Source organism: Equus caballus, chromosome 21 (genome assembly GCF_041296265.1).
Source record: "Equus caballus isolate H_3958 breed thoroughbred chromosome 21, TB-T2T, whole genome shotgun sequence".
NCBI lineage: Eukaryota > Metazoa > Chordata > Mammalia > Perissodactyla > Equidae > Equus > Equus caballus.
Window position 1 is genome coordinate 47462757 of NC_091704.1, and position 17516 is coordinate 47480272.

Consider the following 17516-nt stretch of genomic DNA (forward strand, 5'->3'; position numbering starts at 1 on the left):
CTCATGTAGACAGTTTCCATGACTTTCTCCTATGGTGGTCTATTTTTTCATGTGTGTAGTCTGAGGTTCCAAGTTGATGCTGAGATCTTTGAGGATAAAAACTGCTTTTACCACTTTGTGTCCTTAGCCCCTAGCAGACTGCCAAGTACAGATGAGGCATTCAATATGCCTTTTCCTGCATGTTGTCTGGCTCTTGGCGGCCCACCTTTGTTATGTCTCCCATGCTGAAAGCCAGTGTCCATGGTGGGTAAAAGCACTGAGTGAACCGGCCGGCCTGGGTACGAATCCCTGTTCCACCACTTGGGATGTGACCTTGGACAAGTGATTTAGTCTCTCTGTCCCTCACTTGTCTCATCTGTAAAAGACAGGGATGACAGGAGCATCTGTCTCATGCAGTACCTGGAAAATACAACCGTGTGAGGGTTGGGTTTTATTACTGTGCGGTACTACATTAATCTCTTGTAGGTTAATCTAAGTTCTAGGTCTGTTTTTTAAATTGTGGTAAAATACGTGTAACATAAAATCTACCATTTAACCTTTTTTAAGAGTACAGTTCAGTAGTATTAAGGACATTCACATTGTTGTGCAAACAGTCTCCAGAACTCTTTTGATCTTGCTAACTGAAACTGTACCCATTAAACAACTCCTCAGTGCCCCCCACCGGCTCCTGGCAACCACCATTCTACTTTCTGCCTCTCGGAATTTGACCACTCTGGGTACCTCCCATAAATAGAATTACAAACACACAGTACTTGCCTTTTTGTGACTGGCTTATTTCACTTAGCGTAATTCTTTGTCTGTTTTTATCCAGTCACTTCCAGGGACCAAAATCTTCTATTGCTACTATTGAGAGAAAAAAAATCTAAAATCTTCAGTCTGGCATTCAAAGCCTTCAGTCTGGCATTTACAGCACTTTGAGCCCTCGCCTCCTGCGGTTTTTCTGTGGGGCCTTTACTCTAGCCAGAGTCCACCCACGCTCTTGCCTCCGTGCTGTTGCCTGCAGTGCTCCCTCTGCGGCCCTTTCTTCTTACCTCCTCCTCATGAGCCTAACCCCAGCCCACCTCTGCGCTGGGTCACGTGCACCCCTTCCAGAAAATTGGCAGTGGCCTTTCCGGATCAGGGTGAACTCTTCCTTTTCTGAGTTGCTGCCTTTTATATTTTTTTTATTTATTCATTTGTTTGTTTATTTGTTTATTTGCTGAGGAAGATTGCCCTGAACTACCATTTGTTGCCAATCCTCCACTTTTTGCTGGAGGAAGATTCACCCTGAGCTAATGCCTGTGCCAATCTTCCTTTGTTTTGAATGTGGGTTGCTGCCACAGCGTGGCTGCTGACGAGTGGTGTAGGTCCATGCCTGGGAACTGAACCTGGGCCACTGAAGTGGAGCACACTGAACTTAACCATTAGGCCTCGGGGCCAGCCCCTTGCTGCCCCTTTAAGTGTGAAACCCCATACTACTACTATGGTTTGCGTTCTCTGGTATTGTTCATTAAGCCTTTCTCTGTAAAAATCTTTGTTTTTCTTGCTTCCCCAGCTGGATTGTGGCTTAGCATTATGGGCTGTATTATTTTTTGTGATACTGCTTATTAGCAGTGTGCTTCGTGGGGAGTAGGCGCTTAAATATTTGCTGAAAGAATAAACAACTGTCCTTGCATTTAGAGGTTTGGGTCATTTGTGGTCTCCACCTGTAACCATCTTGTGAATTACTTCACTTCTCTCTGTGTTTTTCTCCTGTTCTCTATTAGAGAGTTCCAGTGAGTCCGAATGTGAGTCCGATGAGGACAGCACCTGTTCTAGCAGCTCAGACTCTGAAGTTTTCGACGTCATTGCAGAAATCAAACGCAAAAAGGCCCATCCTGACCGACTTCACGATGAACTGTGGTACAATGACCCAGGCCAGGTGCGCATGTTTTTATGCTCTTGCTATGAAGCTTGCAGACCCACACATCACATTTATGACTGCAGGCTCGGAAGGTGCACGGTGGCTGGTATCGGAACTGAATTTTACTCTCAGGGTTTTGTGTCATTCTTCAGAGCTTATTTCCTTTCAGCTTCACAGTTCAGCTCCAAAGCATAAGCACCAGAACAACTGCTCCTTGAATCATATTTGAGGATGTTTGTAAATTCTGTGTTAGGGAGCAGGATAACGGCATTGCCTCATTGAACTTGCAGTAGATGGAAGGAGACAAATGGTAGAGTCAGAGAGAGAGCACTTGGAGGTCCTTTTAAAAGCATTTCATCCGGAAGGTATCTTGCAGCCGTATAGTAAACAATGCCTGAAGTCCTCTAAGACTTCATGTTTCTTCGTTGGTAATAGTCACAATTCCTTGTGAGTTCTCTTTCTTGTTAAGCATGTTTGAGCTAATGGCGTCATAGCTAGACAAAATCATTTTTATTTTTACTGTTTTATTATGAAGTAATACATAATAAAGTATCTTTACAAAAGATTTGTGTTTTCCAAATATGCAGTACATGCAAAAATAGTATCTTTAACGCATATGAAGTTAAGCATAATAAAATATATACCTATAAAAAAGGTAATTTAAAATTTATATTTTGTAAATAAATTCATCCATTCTATATTAATTTGAATTCTCTTCTCCTGCTTCTTGTTAGATGACAGCTATCTAAATTTCTTTTCTTGATAGAATTGATACAGGTAGAATGCCTGGCAGAAATGTACCTGGTGGTCCCTTTGCCTTCTTGGAATTGAGCAGAAATATTTGCAAATTGTCAATGCATTTTGAAGCTTGCTTTAATATATTAATTATGTGGATGATTTCTTTAAACAGCTTTAGTGAGTTATAATTCACGTACCATACAATTTACACACTTAAAATGTATAATTCAGTGTTTTTCAGTATATTCTCGAGATGGTACAACCATCATCACAACATAATTTTAGAGGATTTTTGTTTTCCCTAAAAGAAATCCTGTATCCATCAGTAGCCACTCCCTTTCCCCGTATGTGGTCTTTTTACAGGACTGTTGTTCCCCTAGCAAGGTGCCTATCCCTTAGTTTCTGTGGGTTCTTCTTCCTTTCAGAGCTTTACCAGGGCCTTCTATCTAGTCTCACTAATCGCTTCGTTATTTTAGTTTTGTGTCCTCTGTACCACTGAGCCTTACTTATAAAGGGTTGATCTAGCTTGGGGCCCAGACCCTGCTAAAAGGAAGGAATGTAGGATATCTCTCTGCTTCCCTGGAAATCAGTGAGGACTGAGTGATTTTTTTCCCCTTTTTTCTGTCACAATAAGCTGTGACCAGCCTTAGGAGAGTGCTGTGACTTTTTTTTTTTTGAGGAATATTAGCCCTGAGCTAACATCTGCCACCAATCCTCCTCTTTTTGCTGAGGAAAATTGGCCCTGAGCTAACATCTGTGCCCATCTTCCTCTACTTTATATGTGGGACGCCTGCCACAGCATGGCTTGATAAGCAGTGTGTAGGTCCACACCTGGGATCCGAACTGGCGAACCCCAGGCCGCCAAAGTGGAACGTGCGCACTTAACCGCTGCGCCACCAGGCTGGCTCCTACTATGATTTTTGAGGCAATCCCATCACATCTCTGTTTGCCGGCTGTTCCTTTGGATAATATCTTATCAAGATAGTTTTTTAGGCAGCAGTGGTTTTCCTCTGCTGCGTCACCTGGAGCTTTAGATTTCCCAAAAGGATAAAGTTACAGTTTTTCACTTTAATATTTATTTTCAAAGTTTTATTGAGATATTTTCATTGGACACAATGAGTTACAAAGTCCTAGAACTTTAAAGAAATATGTGTGTGTGTGTGGTGTGTATATATATATATATATATATAAAAATTATATATGTGTTATATATATAAATCTATGTCTTTTAATTAATACAAAGAAAGTGAGCCATGGAACTCCACTTGCCCTTTCTCCATGCTGTGGTCTCCTTTTTGATTGTCTTCCCATTTATATTGAATAAACTCATGAACCTGGCTTTTAAGGCCCTTTAAGATTTTGTCCTCAGTTCTGCTGCTTTGGTCTTCTTGCTCACATATGATCCCTTCCATTTAGATGGGTCTCATGTCCCTGGAGCACAGAAGGCTTTCTTCCTTCTGTTTTTTTCCTCATGCTGGTGTCTCGTGAAGAATAGCCACCTTGTTTTTCTGTCCTGTTCAGCCCTTCACATTTCATCTCTTTAAAACCAGTGGTATCTCCATCTGGACTGACATTTTTTTCCTTTTTCTGTAAAATTATTAATCATATCGCAGGTATATTATTTCTCGTATTCCTTGACGACATGGACCCTAAGCTGTTTATCACCCTCCCTCCCCTCATAATGCTTAGCAGTCATTTTTCTATCCAAGAGGCATGCAGGAATTATTCACTTATTGAATCATGTGGGTGGAGTTCATGGCAATAAAACGAATTCAGGTGAAAAAACAGACATAGGCTCACCTGATGAGTGTTGAAAATTTTTCTGGTCCTAGTAGCATTTTCTTCTCTGCTTCAGATACCTTTACGTTTCTCTTTTGAAAACATTTAATCTGCAGGTCACCTTCAAAGCATGCAGTGTGTTCCTCCAGGATATAAAATATGCTTTTCTTTTGTGAGTCATTTTTCCTGAAATAAGAAATAGGAGACACATACTGAAAAGTGGTAGGAGAAGACGGGGGCGCACAGTGCACTGACATTGATATTTTCTGCTTGGCTGCACAAATAACTTGGGAATCCAGTGTTGTCGTACAGTTTCCCTGTATCAGACAATATAGACAGTTTGCAGCTTTATTGGTTTGGGAACATCCGTTTAATCTTCTAACTGTGACAGCCTCTTCAGAGCTTCAGTACTTATGACATTAAAACCCACACAGTTTCCGAGGCATCATCGTGCATGGTATGGATTTTCCCCCCAATAAAAGCGAATTACGTTCTGTTTCTGACAGATGAATGACGGACCACTCTGCAAATGCAGCGCAAAAGCGAGACGCACAGGAATTAGGCACAGCATTTATCCCGGAGAAGAGGTAACTGGTTTGGGTTATTATATTTGTAAGTGCTGAGAAGCCAGAAGTAGACAGATGCTGTTGCTGTTCTTTTCCCCATAAATGAAATAATACCATCGAAATAGTCTTTTCATACTCCCTCATAGTCTCTATTACTGATAATTGGACAAGAAAAGTACTTGGGTTTTGGGGGTGGAGTGAGGAATATTATCAAGGAAATTTTAAAAAGTTTGGGAAGGTTCATTATTTAAAATAGACAAAGTATATTTGAGTTTTTAAAATTATTTTAATTATCCTAAAACTGTACATGTTGTAATTTTGTTCATGATTTTATTACAAATGGTTGTGAATTACCCTGGAGAAATGATCTTCCTAAGGTGCTGTGAGGCCCATGTCCTCTTTCCTTTGGGGTGTATAGGGGTATGCTGTTGTCTTTGTTAGTCTGTTGTCCGCACTAAACTGTGAGTAGCACATGGACTGTTTGACCTGTGTACCCAGCCCTGGTTTGCCAGGGACACTCCAAATATGTTCGACTGAATGAGCTGAATACTTGATCACAGAGTTATATGTAACTACTCCCTTTCAATTATTTTCCTTCATTTTCCCCCCTGTTATCTTTTATTTTTATTAATCCCAGGATTGTCACTTTATGATTCAACACATTATGTTCAAACATAGCATGAGTAAATCCTTAATTTCTATTTAAACCTTGTTTCAGGCCATAACAGTAATCAGAATAAAGACTATGAGATAGTGATGGATATTTTGAACTATTTGCCTCGCTTTTACCTCATTTGTCTTTGAAAGTTGGCAAGTGTGGCAAGGAACTGTGGGACCAGATCTGCACCTTGTGAGCATCCACTCATGTGCCTCATGTTGGGATCTCTGAAAGCAGGTGCTGCAGTGGAGTTTGGGGTGCAAGATGTTTATCAGGGATTAGATGAGAAGAGAGTGAGGCAGGAGTGAGCAGAGGGAGAAGTCCACCTGTGATGGGCCTGATAAAGCCTGGCTTGTTGCAATTGTCTTGAATCGGGGTGGAATGGCCTTCCTACCCCTGTCTCCTTCTGTCCCCAGAGCAGGCTGCCCCAGGAAGGTCATGGCCTTGGGGGAGGTGTTCTGTAGCAGAGGCTGGAGGAGCCAATGGCTGCAGGCTGCCTGCTGACTGCTCTCCCCACATGTAGGCAGCAGGCCCTTCCTTAAAGGGAGACCTGGGTGAATGGTGATGCTGGCTGAGGACGTGCAGGCAGAAAAACTTAGGGTACATATTTATTCCTGTGAAAGCAAACTTCTGGCCCTTTTAAGATGGATGGGGTCTATGTAGTCAACTTCCTACCAAGTGGCAAGTTGGTCTCCTCAAGGAATGGCCATTTGGGGGGCCCAGCGTTGATCATTGTATGTGGCTGGTTGGACATTTGGCAGTAGCAGTTGGCCCAGCTAGCTTAGCCTTGGTAAGTGAGGTCCATGCTGTTGGGCTCATGTGAAGTCTCCATCTTTGCCACTGTGGCCACTTCATTCGTTTGCCCATCCTGTCAACTCTGGGTGGCTGATGGCCGAGGCTGGCTGAGTCATTTTGTCAACTAAGTGGTTTAGTGCCTCTTGCTTGGTGGGTGTTCTCTGATGGACATCTACATGTGGTGTAGAGATCGCTGTGCTCACTCTCATTTGTCCACCTGCAAGTCTCTACTCCAACGCCTTCTTATCCCTGATCTTCCAATCTTTTTCCTTCTAGGCCCCTGACCAGCTGGCATGGCCACTTGCTTCTGCCATGAGTCCATCTATATTCTAACCTCAGGCTACTTCTCTTTCCACACAAAGTGGATGACCAGGTACACTGCCTGAAACTGCCCAATGGGAAGATTTTCCCTCATTGCTATCTTTCCAAGCCATCCCTGAATGCGGCTGCAGCACAGTCTGTTTTCAGCTTGCACCCCCTTACTACTTGACCCATTTGCAAACCAAGCTTGGGCTTTTCCCTCTGCTTTCATCCTTCCATCCTTAGTCATCAGCTGGGGGAGGGGTGCTGGTGCAACAGTGATGGGCCACCTGCTCCTGCAGCTTGTTTGTGCCCCTTGCTCTTGGTGTGCTTGATTCTGGATGTACCACTTCCATCTTATGGGTTGTTGCTGGTCCTGCCCAAACTTATGCCTCTGTGGGACTGATAGAACCCAGTTTGTGATGGGCAGTTCCAGCCACATGTCTATTTGCTGTCCCTTGGTCATGCCTTCCATATCTCCCAGGGCTAATAGCACACCAGGAGTTGTTTTTCAAGGGCGTATAATTCTTCACTAAAAATGGCATGGCTTTGCTCCAGAATCTCAGAGACCAGCATTGTGATTCTCCCAGTGTAGCCACAAACTCCTCTCAGCATCTTTTCCCACCAGCAATGTAGCATTTGCCGAATTCCATGGCCCCTGCCACAGGGCTGCTTGCACTGCAGCTTGGAACTGCCTGAGGCCTTTCTCACTGGAGTGACACTCACAGCTGCCATGCTTTTGCACCACTCTATAAATGGGCTGGAGCAATATTCCTGGGTGGGGATTACCCTGCCTCCTGACCCTGAAGAGGCCCACCTTGTGTTTTGTTTCCTTCTTCGTGGTAGAAGGTGGGAGACGCAATAATTTGTCCTTCACTTTGGATGGGTGTCTTGGCACTCCCCAGACCACTGACTCCTAAAAATGGTGTGGCTGTGGTAGGCCCCTGAATCTTTGTAGGGTTTCTCTCTCACCCTCTGGAGCGTGTGCGTTTTACCAAGGCTCTTACTTGATCAACATAATAGTGTCAGACATGCAATGGAGGAATATAATGTTCTGCAGTATGTCTAGAAGGACTATATTATGACAGTGAGTGGGAGAGTTAACACAGCCTGGCAGCAAAACCGTAAATGTTGTCTGTTCCATGTGAATGTGAACTATTTCTGATTCTCATTCTGATTGGGATGGAAAAGAATACGTTCAGCAAATTGGTGGCTGCATACCTTGTATCTGAGGTCATATTAATTTGCTCCAGCTAAGCTACAACACCTGGCACAGCAGATACAATCGGGATTACTTACTTGGTTGAGCTTGTGGTAGTCTATAGTTATCCCTCAGGAACTGTTTGGTTTCTTCTGGGGCCAGATTGGTGAATTAAACAGAGATGTGATAGGGATTGTCACCCCTGTGTCATTTGGTTCCTTGAGGGGGGTGCTAATTTCCACCGTTCCCCTAGAGTTATACTGTTTTTGATGCCCAAGTTGGGGATGGTGGTAATTTCAGTGGCTTCTGCTTGACCTTTCTTATTACGATGGCGCTACACACATCAAAGACCCAGTGTGGGGTAGCACCATCTGCCAATTTTGTCAATTCCAATGATACATTCAGAGACCAGGGAAATGACCACTGGGTGGATATTTGGGCTAAGTGGACCTACTGTAAGCTAGACCTTGGCCATGATTCTGTTTAATACCTTGGCCTCATATCTCCAACTCTAACAGGGTTAGAGTTAGATTCATCCAATCTCCGAGTATCACTGGTGATTCAGATGCTGTGTCCAGCACTCCTTGAACTTTCTGGCTTCTCTTTTCCCCAGTGTATGGTTACCCGGGCATATGGCCTAAGGCTAAGGTTGTCATGACCGTTTTTGTTTGTAATGGTGTTGCAGGGCCCTTCCTCCTGGGATGGGGCCACCTCTTCAGTCAGTGGATTTCAGTTCAAAAACTTGGTCAGGTCTGGAAGTGGGCAAGGGATCATGACTCATTATTGGAGCAGCCTACCTTCAGCCTCTTGGTTATCCACTCTTGATTTCTTCTGTTGGTACAAACTAAGTAGTACTCTTGTCAGCTACCCATTTATTTTGTACCTAAGGACACCATGTTCTGTTAACTGCTTTCATGACTCTTTGTGGGTCAGACTCCCTTTGGCTGCCACTTTGTTCTTGCTGGTCATAGTGATAATTGTGCAACCTGGCTTTTAACAATTAGCCCCACCATCTGGCTTCTCTTGTTTCAGAGTCCTGTCATCCCTGTTGCTGTCAGCAAGTTCTGCTCTGTGACCACCTCTTTTACAGTTAGCCCTGGCCTGCAGAGGAGGCCACCTCTGATCTTCCTAGCGATGCTGGTAACCCTTCACCAGCACATTCCTTTTGGCCTGGGTAAATGGCCTGTCCTCTGGGCCTTCCCATGGAGTATGATTAGCTGGTATATTTTTCAGTCATAGATATCATGTCCTTTCAAATATGGCCACCTTCTTGAGTCTTTGAATTCTTTCCTTCTCTGTCTGTCCTGGCAATTTTGGTATTTTAACTTCAGTAGGTGGGGCCATCACTTTTTCATGCTTTTAGGAGACATTCTAGTAGAGAGTTCTCAGTATCTCCTGGTGTTCTTTAATTCTGAATACTCCCAAGTCAATAAACTCCTCCCTAACCAGTTTTACATTCTGGCCCTTTTGATTAAAGACTCTCAGCATCTGGTCCTGTGCAGATTCCTGCTTCTGGTACATATGGCTAGTTCTTTTTTGGGATGTAATCTCTTCTCCCAGCACTTCCCCACCTGGATTATGCTGTGAAATGGCTCTGATTTTAAGTCTGTTGGCCAGAGGGAGAGACTGATTGGGCACTGGGTGGGTGGGTGGGTGGGCAGCAATGTTGCCTTGCAGGGTCTTCCATTGTCTTCAGACAGAGGTAAGTACTTGCTCTTAATAGACACGGATGGGCCATCTCTGAAGAGGCAGAAGGTTGAGGGGAGTCTGGGGAGTCAAAACGTATGTGTCTTCATCCCGGGTTTCCAGGTCCCTGACCTTGGCATAATAGACTTACCTTGGTTGGCTGTTAATTGGTCTTTAAGGTCCTTCCACTCTGACTGGTAAACCCTGGGCTTGGTCCTGGCTCTCTCTGACCTCTAACTGCAGATGAGAGCTTATTTGTGCCCCTCCCACAGGCCCTCTGGCTTTCGCATCTGGCTTACAGTTGCCTTTCTTCCTCCTTTGCTGCTACATTTCTGGAGAGCGGTGGTTCTCCAAGTGAGGTCTTCCGACTAGTATCAGCATCACCTGGGAACTTGTTAGAAAAGCAGCCTGCCTGAGCTGCTGAATCAGCAGCTCTGGGGGTCAGGAGAAAACAGTCTGAGATTTAGCAAGCCCTCCAGGTGACTTCAAGGCACACTGAGGAACAGGGTAGAGCATCAGTGGTGCTTAGCAGTAGCCATTCATCCTATTATCCTTTTAGCTACCATTCCGTCATAGTCTTAAACACCTGGTACACTACACCTGCTTCCACTGGTACGGCCTTCCAATTCACCATTTTGAAAGTTTCACTTGGTGTACCATCTGGTGCTAGGGTCTCTGTGTTCCACCTGCCATCATGATGGTGTCCTCATTGCCAGTTAGGCGGTAAGTTATTCAGCTCCAAACCCCATCTTATCTTCTGCTTTCTTGGATCACTCCTGGTACCAGTTGTCACACATTGGATTCTCCAGAAGCAGGTGCTAAGATGGAGTTTGGGGTGCGTGATATTTCTTAGGGATCTTTGCTTGTGTAAGCAGGATTGGACAGCTGAACTATGAGCCAGCCCTGTCAAAGCGCTATCAACCTGGTGGTGACCTGTAGAATGAGTATTGCCCATTCGAGTTGGGCTGCAGTGGCTGGGCCTTTCTACCACCGCCTTGCTCAGTACTCGATATGGGCCATGCCTGAAGTTGGGTGAGTGGGCTCTGCAGCTGCCACAGATCCTGAAGGAGCTGACAGCTGGAGACTCTCTGCTGTCCACGCTCTGCACAATGGGCGGCAAGTCCTTCCTTGAAAGGTGGTCTGGGTCGCACATCTGTGTCTATCACAAGGTACCCAATGATTCCATTCATGCTTATTTTGCTCGTTTTCTGTTCTCCATTTCCCGTCTTAAGCTCCATGCATATTCTGTTCTGCCACCTCTGTGCTTCCATTATTTCTGGTCCCTTCTATTTTTATTTAGCATATTTAATCCTTTTTCTTTTTTTTTCTTCCTATTGAAACCTACTGCTCTTACTTCTGAGATTATTTTTCTTGTTTATTTTTTGGAGTTTTTTATTGGAAGTTTAGCCAAAGGTCTGTTATTATGTTGTTTTAGAGATAAAAGGAAGATAGTCATGGAAATTTAGATCTAGAAAGATCTTTATGTTGTCTGAACCCCTTGTATTGCACATGAGAAAATGGGTTGAATACCAATGACTGGCCAGCCTATTTTTGTTCATCCAGTTATAATGGTAAAGTGAATACTGTGCTTTCCCAGCAGTCTGTGAAGGAACACATAGAAAACCTCTTTTGTCACATGTGAATCTACAAAATACAGTCTGTTTTTAAATAAAAATATTTCGCTGCTTTACTTTTAAGCTCTCTTCTGTTTCCCCCTCAGGCCATCAAGCCCTGTCGTCCGATGACCAACAACGCTGGCAGGCTTTTCCACTATCGGATCACGGTCTCCCCTCCCACAAACTTTCTAGTAAGTTCCCAGTAACATCAGATTTTGTTTACTTGAAAATGTAAATAAGTTGAATATGTGGAAATAGGTTAAAATATGATGAATAGGCTAAATACCAATTCAGTTCTTAAATGTTCTTTCTTTTAAAAAATATTTTTTCTGTTGATAAAATTGGCCTTTATCATAATGACTTTTATTTTGGCCTCCTGTCACTGTACTCCCTTCTGTGCCTTTTTTTCCTTTTACATTGCTGTTACCACGTAATAGCCTAATTCATAGAGCCAATGAATTCTGGAGCTATTCTTTGGAGTTATGGAGCTGGAAGACTGTGTAGAACACTTTTGCATCTCTTAAAAATCAGCTAATAGCTTATATATTTTCTATATATAAGACCCAACAAGACCCAAACAAGAAAATCTGTTGTATTTATGACAGCAATAATAATACCTAATATTTGTTGACTATGGTATGAGTCACCATTCTAAGTGTTTGACACATATTAACTTGTTTCTCACAACAAACCGATTAAGTCGATATTTGTATCCCCATTATATCCCCATATCCTCGTTATATATGAGGCAGTAATCCATGTTTTACAGATGAGGTTAAGCAACTTGCTCAAGATTATTCAGGTTGTCAGCTGCAGAGTGGAGATTTGAACCTGGGTAGTCTGACTCCAGTGTGCATGGCTGTGTTCTTGTCTACTATGCTGTATTGCCTTTGACAGTACAAAATTTATTAATTCTTGTTACTTGTATCATCAAGAGATTTTAAGTTCAAAATTAAAGTATTATTATATATTTTAACAACTTTTTTGAGATATAATTCATGTACCATAAAACTCACCCATTTGGAGTGTACTTTTCATGATATTTAGTCTTTTCACAGAATTGTGAAACCATCACCACAATCTAATTTTAGAATTATTTCATCATCCCCAAAAGAAACCCTGTACTCACCAGCAGTCAATTCTTTTTTTTTTTTTTTTAAGGCTTTTTTTTTTTTTTTTTTAAAGATTTTATTTTTTCCTTTTTCTCCCCAAAGCTCCCCGGTACATAGTTGTGTATTCTTCGTTGTGGGTTCTTCTAGTTGTAGCATGTGGGACGCTGCCTCAGCGTGGTCTGATGAGCAGTGCCATGTCCGCGCCCAGGATTCGAACCAACGAAACACTGGGCCGCCTGCAGCGGAGCGCGCGAACTTAACCACTCGGCCACGGGGCCAGCCCCACCAGCAGTCAATTCTTTCCCACCTCCTAGCCTTTAGCAACTACTAAGATACCTTCTGTCTCTATCATTTGCCTATTATAGATATTTCATTTGAATGGGATCATAGAATATTTGATCTTTTTGGCTTCCTTAACTTAGCATAATGTTTTCAAGATTCATGCATGTTGTAAGATGTAGCTTCATTTGTTTTGTGGCCAAATAATATTTCATTATAAGGATGTACTGTATTTTATTTATTCATTCATCCGTTGATGAACATGTAGGTGGTCTCCACTTTTGGCTTTTTATGAATAATGCTGCTGTGAACGTTGTGTATAAGTTTTTGTGTGGATGTATGCTTCCGTTTCTCCTGGGTATAGGCCTAGGACTGGAGTTGCTGGATCATATGGTAACTCTATGTTTAATATTTTGAGGAACTGCCAACTTTTTTGTAAAGTGGCTGTACCATTATTATTTTGTCAGAAGTTCTTTTCGTTATATTTAATTTAAACCAGCTTTGTTGAGTTATTCAAATAGAAAGTAACAGTAATATTGGCAAAACAAATAATGTACATTTGGATATTCTTTAGTCCTCCCCAAGTTCTTCATATATATATATATATATATATATATATATATATATAATGTTTAAAAGAGTAATGTTCAATACCTATGTAAAATGTATGTCTTTTAGGTTCCCAGTCTTGATAATTAGCTCTGTGTTTAGCATTTAGGATTAAAAATGCTCAGCTATAAAAATGGCATAAGGAAGAGAGTCTGTTATGCTTAGATCAACATTTGTATGTTTTCCTTACAGATTCAGTTTTTAGGTAATTAAAATCTTTGACATTACGCGGGAATTGGTTTGTCACAGTGTTGATGGGTTGGCTTCTCCTCGGAGGGCCTGGGAATGGGACTGTGGGGGCTTGAGCTTCTGCCCCGAGGCCCCTCCGAGCGTTCCAGGCTATTGCTACCTTGACCATCTCAACCCTGAGTTTTTTTTCTACTTTGAGCTTTGAGTTGACTATGGTGTTATCTTGTTCTTATTAGGACTTCCGTTAGTTCAGAAATATAGTTTGATAAGAATAGGACTGATAGTATTGAGAGATTAAATAAAACAAATTCCTAGAAAATGAAGCCATATGTGCCTTTTTTTCTTTATGGCACCCATAAGAATCAATCTTAGTTGTCTCAGACAACTAAGTAACTAAACATTACTGAAGCCTGAGAATTCCACCAAGCAAGAGAATTCTACCTAAAATGAAGCTTTTGTGTGAAGTTCTCCCCGGTGTTTGGGAAAATGTTAACAGTGTCCATGGAGTCTACACATTTCTCCTCTTGGTTTCTTTGTCTCCTGATGGATTTCTGCACGTGCAAATCATGTCATTTATTTAATTCATGCTTTGCGTTTCTGTTTGCCTTTAGACTGACAGGCCAACCGTTATAGAATATGATGATCATGAGTATATCTTTGAAGGTTTTTCTATGTTTGCACACGCCCCCCTGACCAATGTAAGTATGTGCTAATTGGCTGGCTTTCTCTTTCTGTGTACCCCTTTCCCCCGCTTCATTATTTCTTTCTAAAAGCCAAAACAAATTTCTTTTGATCTGACTTCTAAGTAACATTTACTTTGAGTCCCTTTGCATGAGCTCCAGGAAGTCTGAGGCAGTGTTTGTCAGGTGGGAGTGTGACATCTATGCTAATGAGTCACAGGTTTGGTCCACATTAAATGGTGTAAGTAAACATGTGTCAGAATAACATTTGAGAGTGTGAAAGGTTGAAAAAAGAAGGATAAACTGTGGAGTAATGTGTCAAAGCTATTTTAGGTTGGGTGTCCTTCAAAAGAAAGTTGGACAGTTTTAAGGAGAAGCTATTATTTAGTCTCTGAGCAATAGAAAAAGAAATAGAGCTTGTTCAAGACATTTGGAGCCTGAATTAATTTCATAGAGTTTTCTGCTTTTGAATCGCAGGAATATGTCTTCTTTAAGAATCTTCATCTGACATACAGATCTATGATATTTTTATACAGGTATTAAGGCTGCTTTGTTGATAATTGGTTCAAATGGAAGTTCTGTGTCTGTGAGTCAGAATCTTTCTGTCTCCAAGCTGGCAGTCTTGGGAATTGTCTTACTTATTCGATATTTCAGTTGGACATAGAGTAGAATTCACTGGCGGCTCAGGGAGGGAGGGTATCAGTACTCTTCACCCAGTCTAGACGCTGTTGTAGAACTTACTGAATTATAGCTGTGGTGTATCTACATCAAAACAGAATGTTCTTTCATCCTTTCTGGTTTGGTTACAAGAAATTACATCTGCAGTTTAAAAAGTTATTTTAGTACTGTTTACCTAAAATGTGAAATTCTGTTCCTTTGGAGAGTAGAGAATAAAATCTTTACCCATCTTTGTTCCTTTCTATCATCCTTTTTTCTTTATAAGTAGACATGATTCTATGGTAGTGATACTAATTTAAAACAAATTGTTTTCTTAATGAGATTTTCTTTATCCTACAGTATATTTTATCCTAGGGAATTTCTTGGTGAAGGTGATTACATTATAAATGTAAAAATAAAATCTTTTGATAATACGTATTACATCTATCTTCAGCTTGTACCATAATATAGAAAAGGGTGTAATATTGAACTTTTTTTTAAATTGAGGTATTATTGACATATAACATTATATTAGTTTCAGATGTACAACGTAATGATTTGATGTCCATATATATTGTGAAATGATCACCACATTAAGTCTAGTTAGCATCCATACATAGGTACGGAATTTTATATTGGACCATTCTTAAACAATCTTTGTGAAAAGGCACTAGGAGGTTTTGGAATTTTGAAAGTTTGTTTTCTTTTTTTTTTAATGTCTCAATTAGGCATTCAAACCCCTTGTTACACCAAATCTCATAGTCTTTGAATTGGAAAGCCCTTTAGAAGTCATCTAGTCCAATTCTCCCCTACATAGTGCATTTCTCTCTTCTTTTTCTCAGAGGGCTTGCAAATGCAAATAGTTTAGTTACCATGAAAGTATTCAAAATTATCTATTTTATCTCTTAATTCCCTAGAGGTCATATAGATCTCATTTTAACTTTTAGGATCACCTTAATCAAGAAGGAAAGCAGTGAGGTTTCAAGAGGCCAGGGTTTAAACATGACTGAATTCTACTTACTAGCTGTATCATTTGACGCTTCAATCTTTATAAGCCTTGATTTTTCTCATCTGTAAGATACATTAGTTGTAGCAATCTTACCGTAGGCTTTTGTAAAAAATAAATCTGATGGCACGTGAAAAGTATTTATCATGATATTTTGCATATAATACATATTAGCACTTCTTATTTTGGATAAGATATTAAACAGACCTGGATTTGAGTCTTCCTTCTAATTCTTTTTTTTTTTTTTAACTAATTCTTAATATTTATGTGACCTTGGATGGGTGATTCTTTGAGCTTTATCAAAGCCCCTCAGCACAAGGTTTGGCACTGAGAGGCGGCTAATGCTAAATTAATTGTCATTGTTACTGTTCTTATAAAATAAAGGACAGGACTGAAAAATTCTTGGCTTCAGCATATATTTCATATAAATATTCAAGTTCTCAAAATTTGAGCACTTAACTCTGTAATGAGAAGATAAGCCCCATCATTTATGTTCGAGATGTTGATAAAATAAATCGAATTTTAAGCTGTGTTGTACAGTTCATAGGAATTAGATCTGTCAAAGGCCTCATGCGTTTGAAATAGCCTCCCAAGAAAAAGAATTTTTAAATTGCTTTACTGATCTGATTCATTTTCTCGCTAGAGAGAGCACATCAGCAAGAAGGGCATGCAAATGATGGTAGCGTTAGAATCTCAACCAAATCTCGTTCCGACAAGTTCTCTAAAGGTCTTCTTGAATTGAAGTGAATTGAAAGCCTTGTTGGCTAAGTATAGAGCGTTCCGGGAGAATTTTATCCTTTTGTGTGGTACATTTGCTATTACTCATAATACATGATGTTATTAAGGACTTTGACAACATAACTAAAGTTACAAAGATATATGTATATATATATTAGATGCATGATATTGTGTCCTCAGAAGTGCAAGAAAGCCCATGATCGTTTCCCTTTTCATTTCCAGTGGCCTCACCACCCTTGATTTAGTTATTCAGTGTCTGCAAGTGGTAGAGTCAGAATGTAGAAGTTCAGGGAGGGTATTTTTTGTTTGTTTTTGGTAGGATGAGGTAGGAGTTAATGTCAGTCAGTATTCAAACATGTTTTAAGAAATGATAGTGGGCATTTATGTTATTTGATTGGCCAGTTGAGCTCCCAGTCAATTGGGCTTTCACTATGTAGGAAAATGACAAGTTCTCTTTGAGTCTTAGAGAGAGAGGAAAGTTTGAATATAAAAGGAGATCCTGCCTTCCCAAATCTGTGTCTGAGAAGGACTCTAGTGGCATGGATAAGAGGCCAAAAGAAAATAAAGTATGTATAAGAGAAGAGGTCAAAAAAGGAATTACAAAAAGTGATTTTAGTTGAAATGATATGGGGAAAGGACTGTACTTGCATAAATCATCCAACAGAGTTGCTTTTGCACATGGTAGAAGGAGTCAAGTTGACACTTTTGCTCTTTCTCTGCCACCTCTTGACTGTTCCCAAGGTCTCAGTCGTTTTCTCTCCTGGATACTCTCTCCCTGAGTAAAACAATTTCACTGATGATTTTTCCTTCCTTATATACTCTGATCCTCACTAAATTGATGTTTATAGCTGTGACATATGGCTCTGTGCTCCACACTCATATTTCTGATTGCCTATTGGATATACCCACCCTGATGTCCCCTTAGATGCGTCACCCTCAACCTGTGTGAAACTGAACTTGTCATCTTCGCCGAGTATTGAGTTTGAGGTACTCAGGGGACACCCTATAAATTTCTTTGTATTAAT

The 17516-nt window shown here is 41.1% G+C and overlaps 1 protein-coding gene across 31 annotated transcripts in view; it reads left to right on the forward strand.

Annotated features, from left to right (window-relative positions):
• The window catches only part of DROSHA (drosha ribonuclease III), a 119921-nt gene that overhangs the window by 20664 nt on the left and 81741 nt on the right, over window positions 1-17516 (forward strand). For 21 of the 31 annotated variants that reach the window (XM_023625807.2, XM_070246398.1, XM_023625808.2 and 18 more), the window contains 4 exons: window positions 1746-1900; window positions 4906-4986; window positions 11326-11412; window positions 14022-14108. In XM_023625807.2, coding sequence (XP_023481575.1) covers window positions 1746-1900; window positions 4906-4986; window positions 11326-11412; window positions 14022-14108 — 410 coding nt within the window. The remainder of the gene's footprint in view (window positions 1-1745; window positions 1901-4905; window positions 4987-11325; window positions 11413-14021; window positions 14109-17516) is intronic. The other 10 variants (XM_070246401.1, XM_070246405.1, XM_070246389.1 and 7 more) reach the window with 1 other exon arrangement.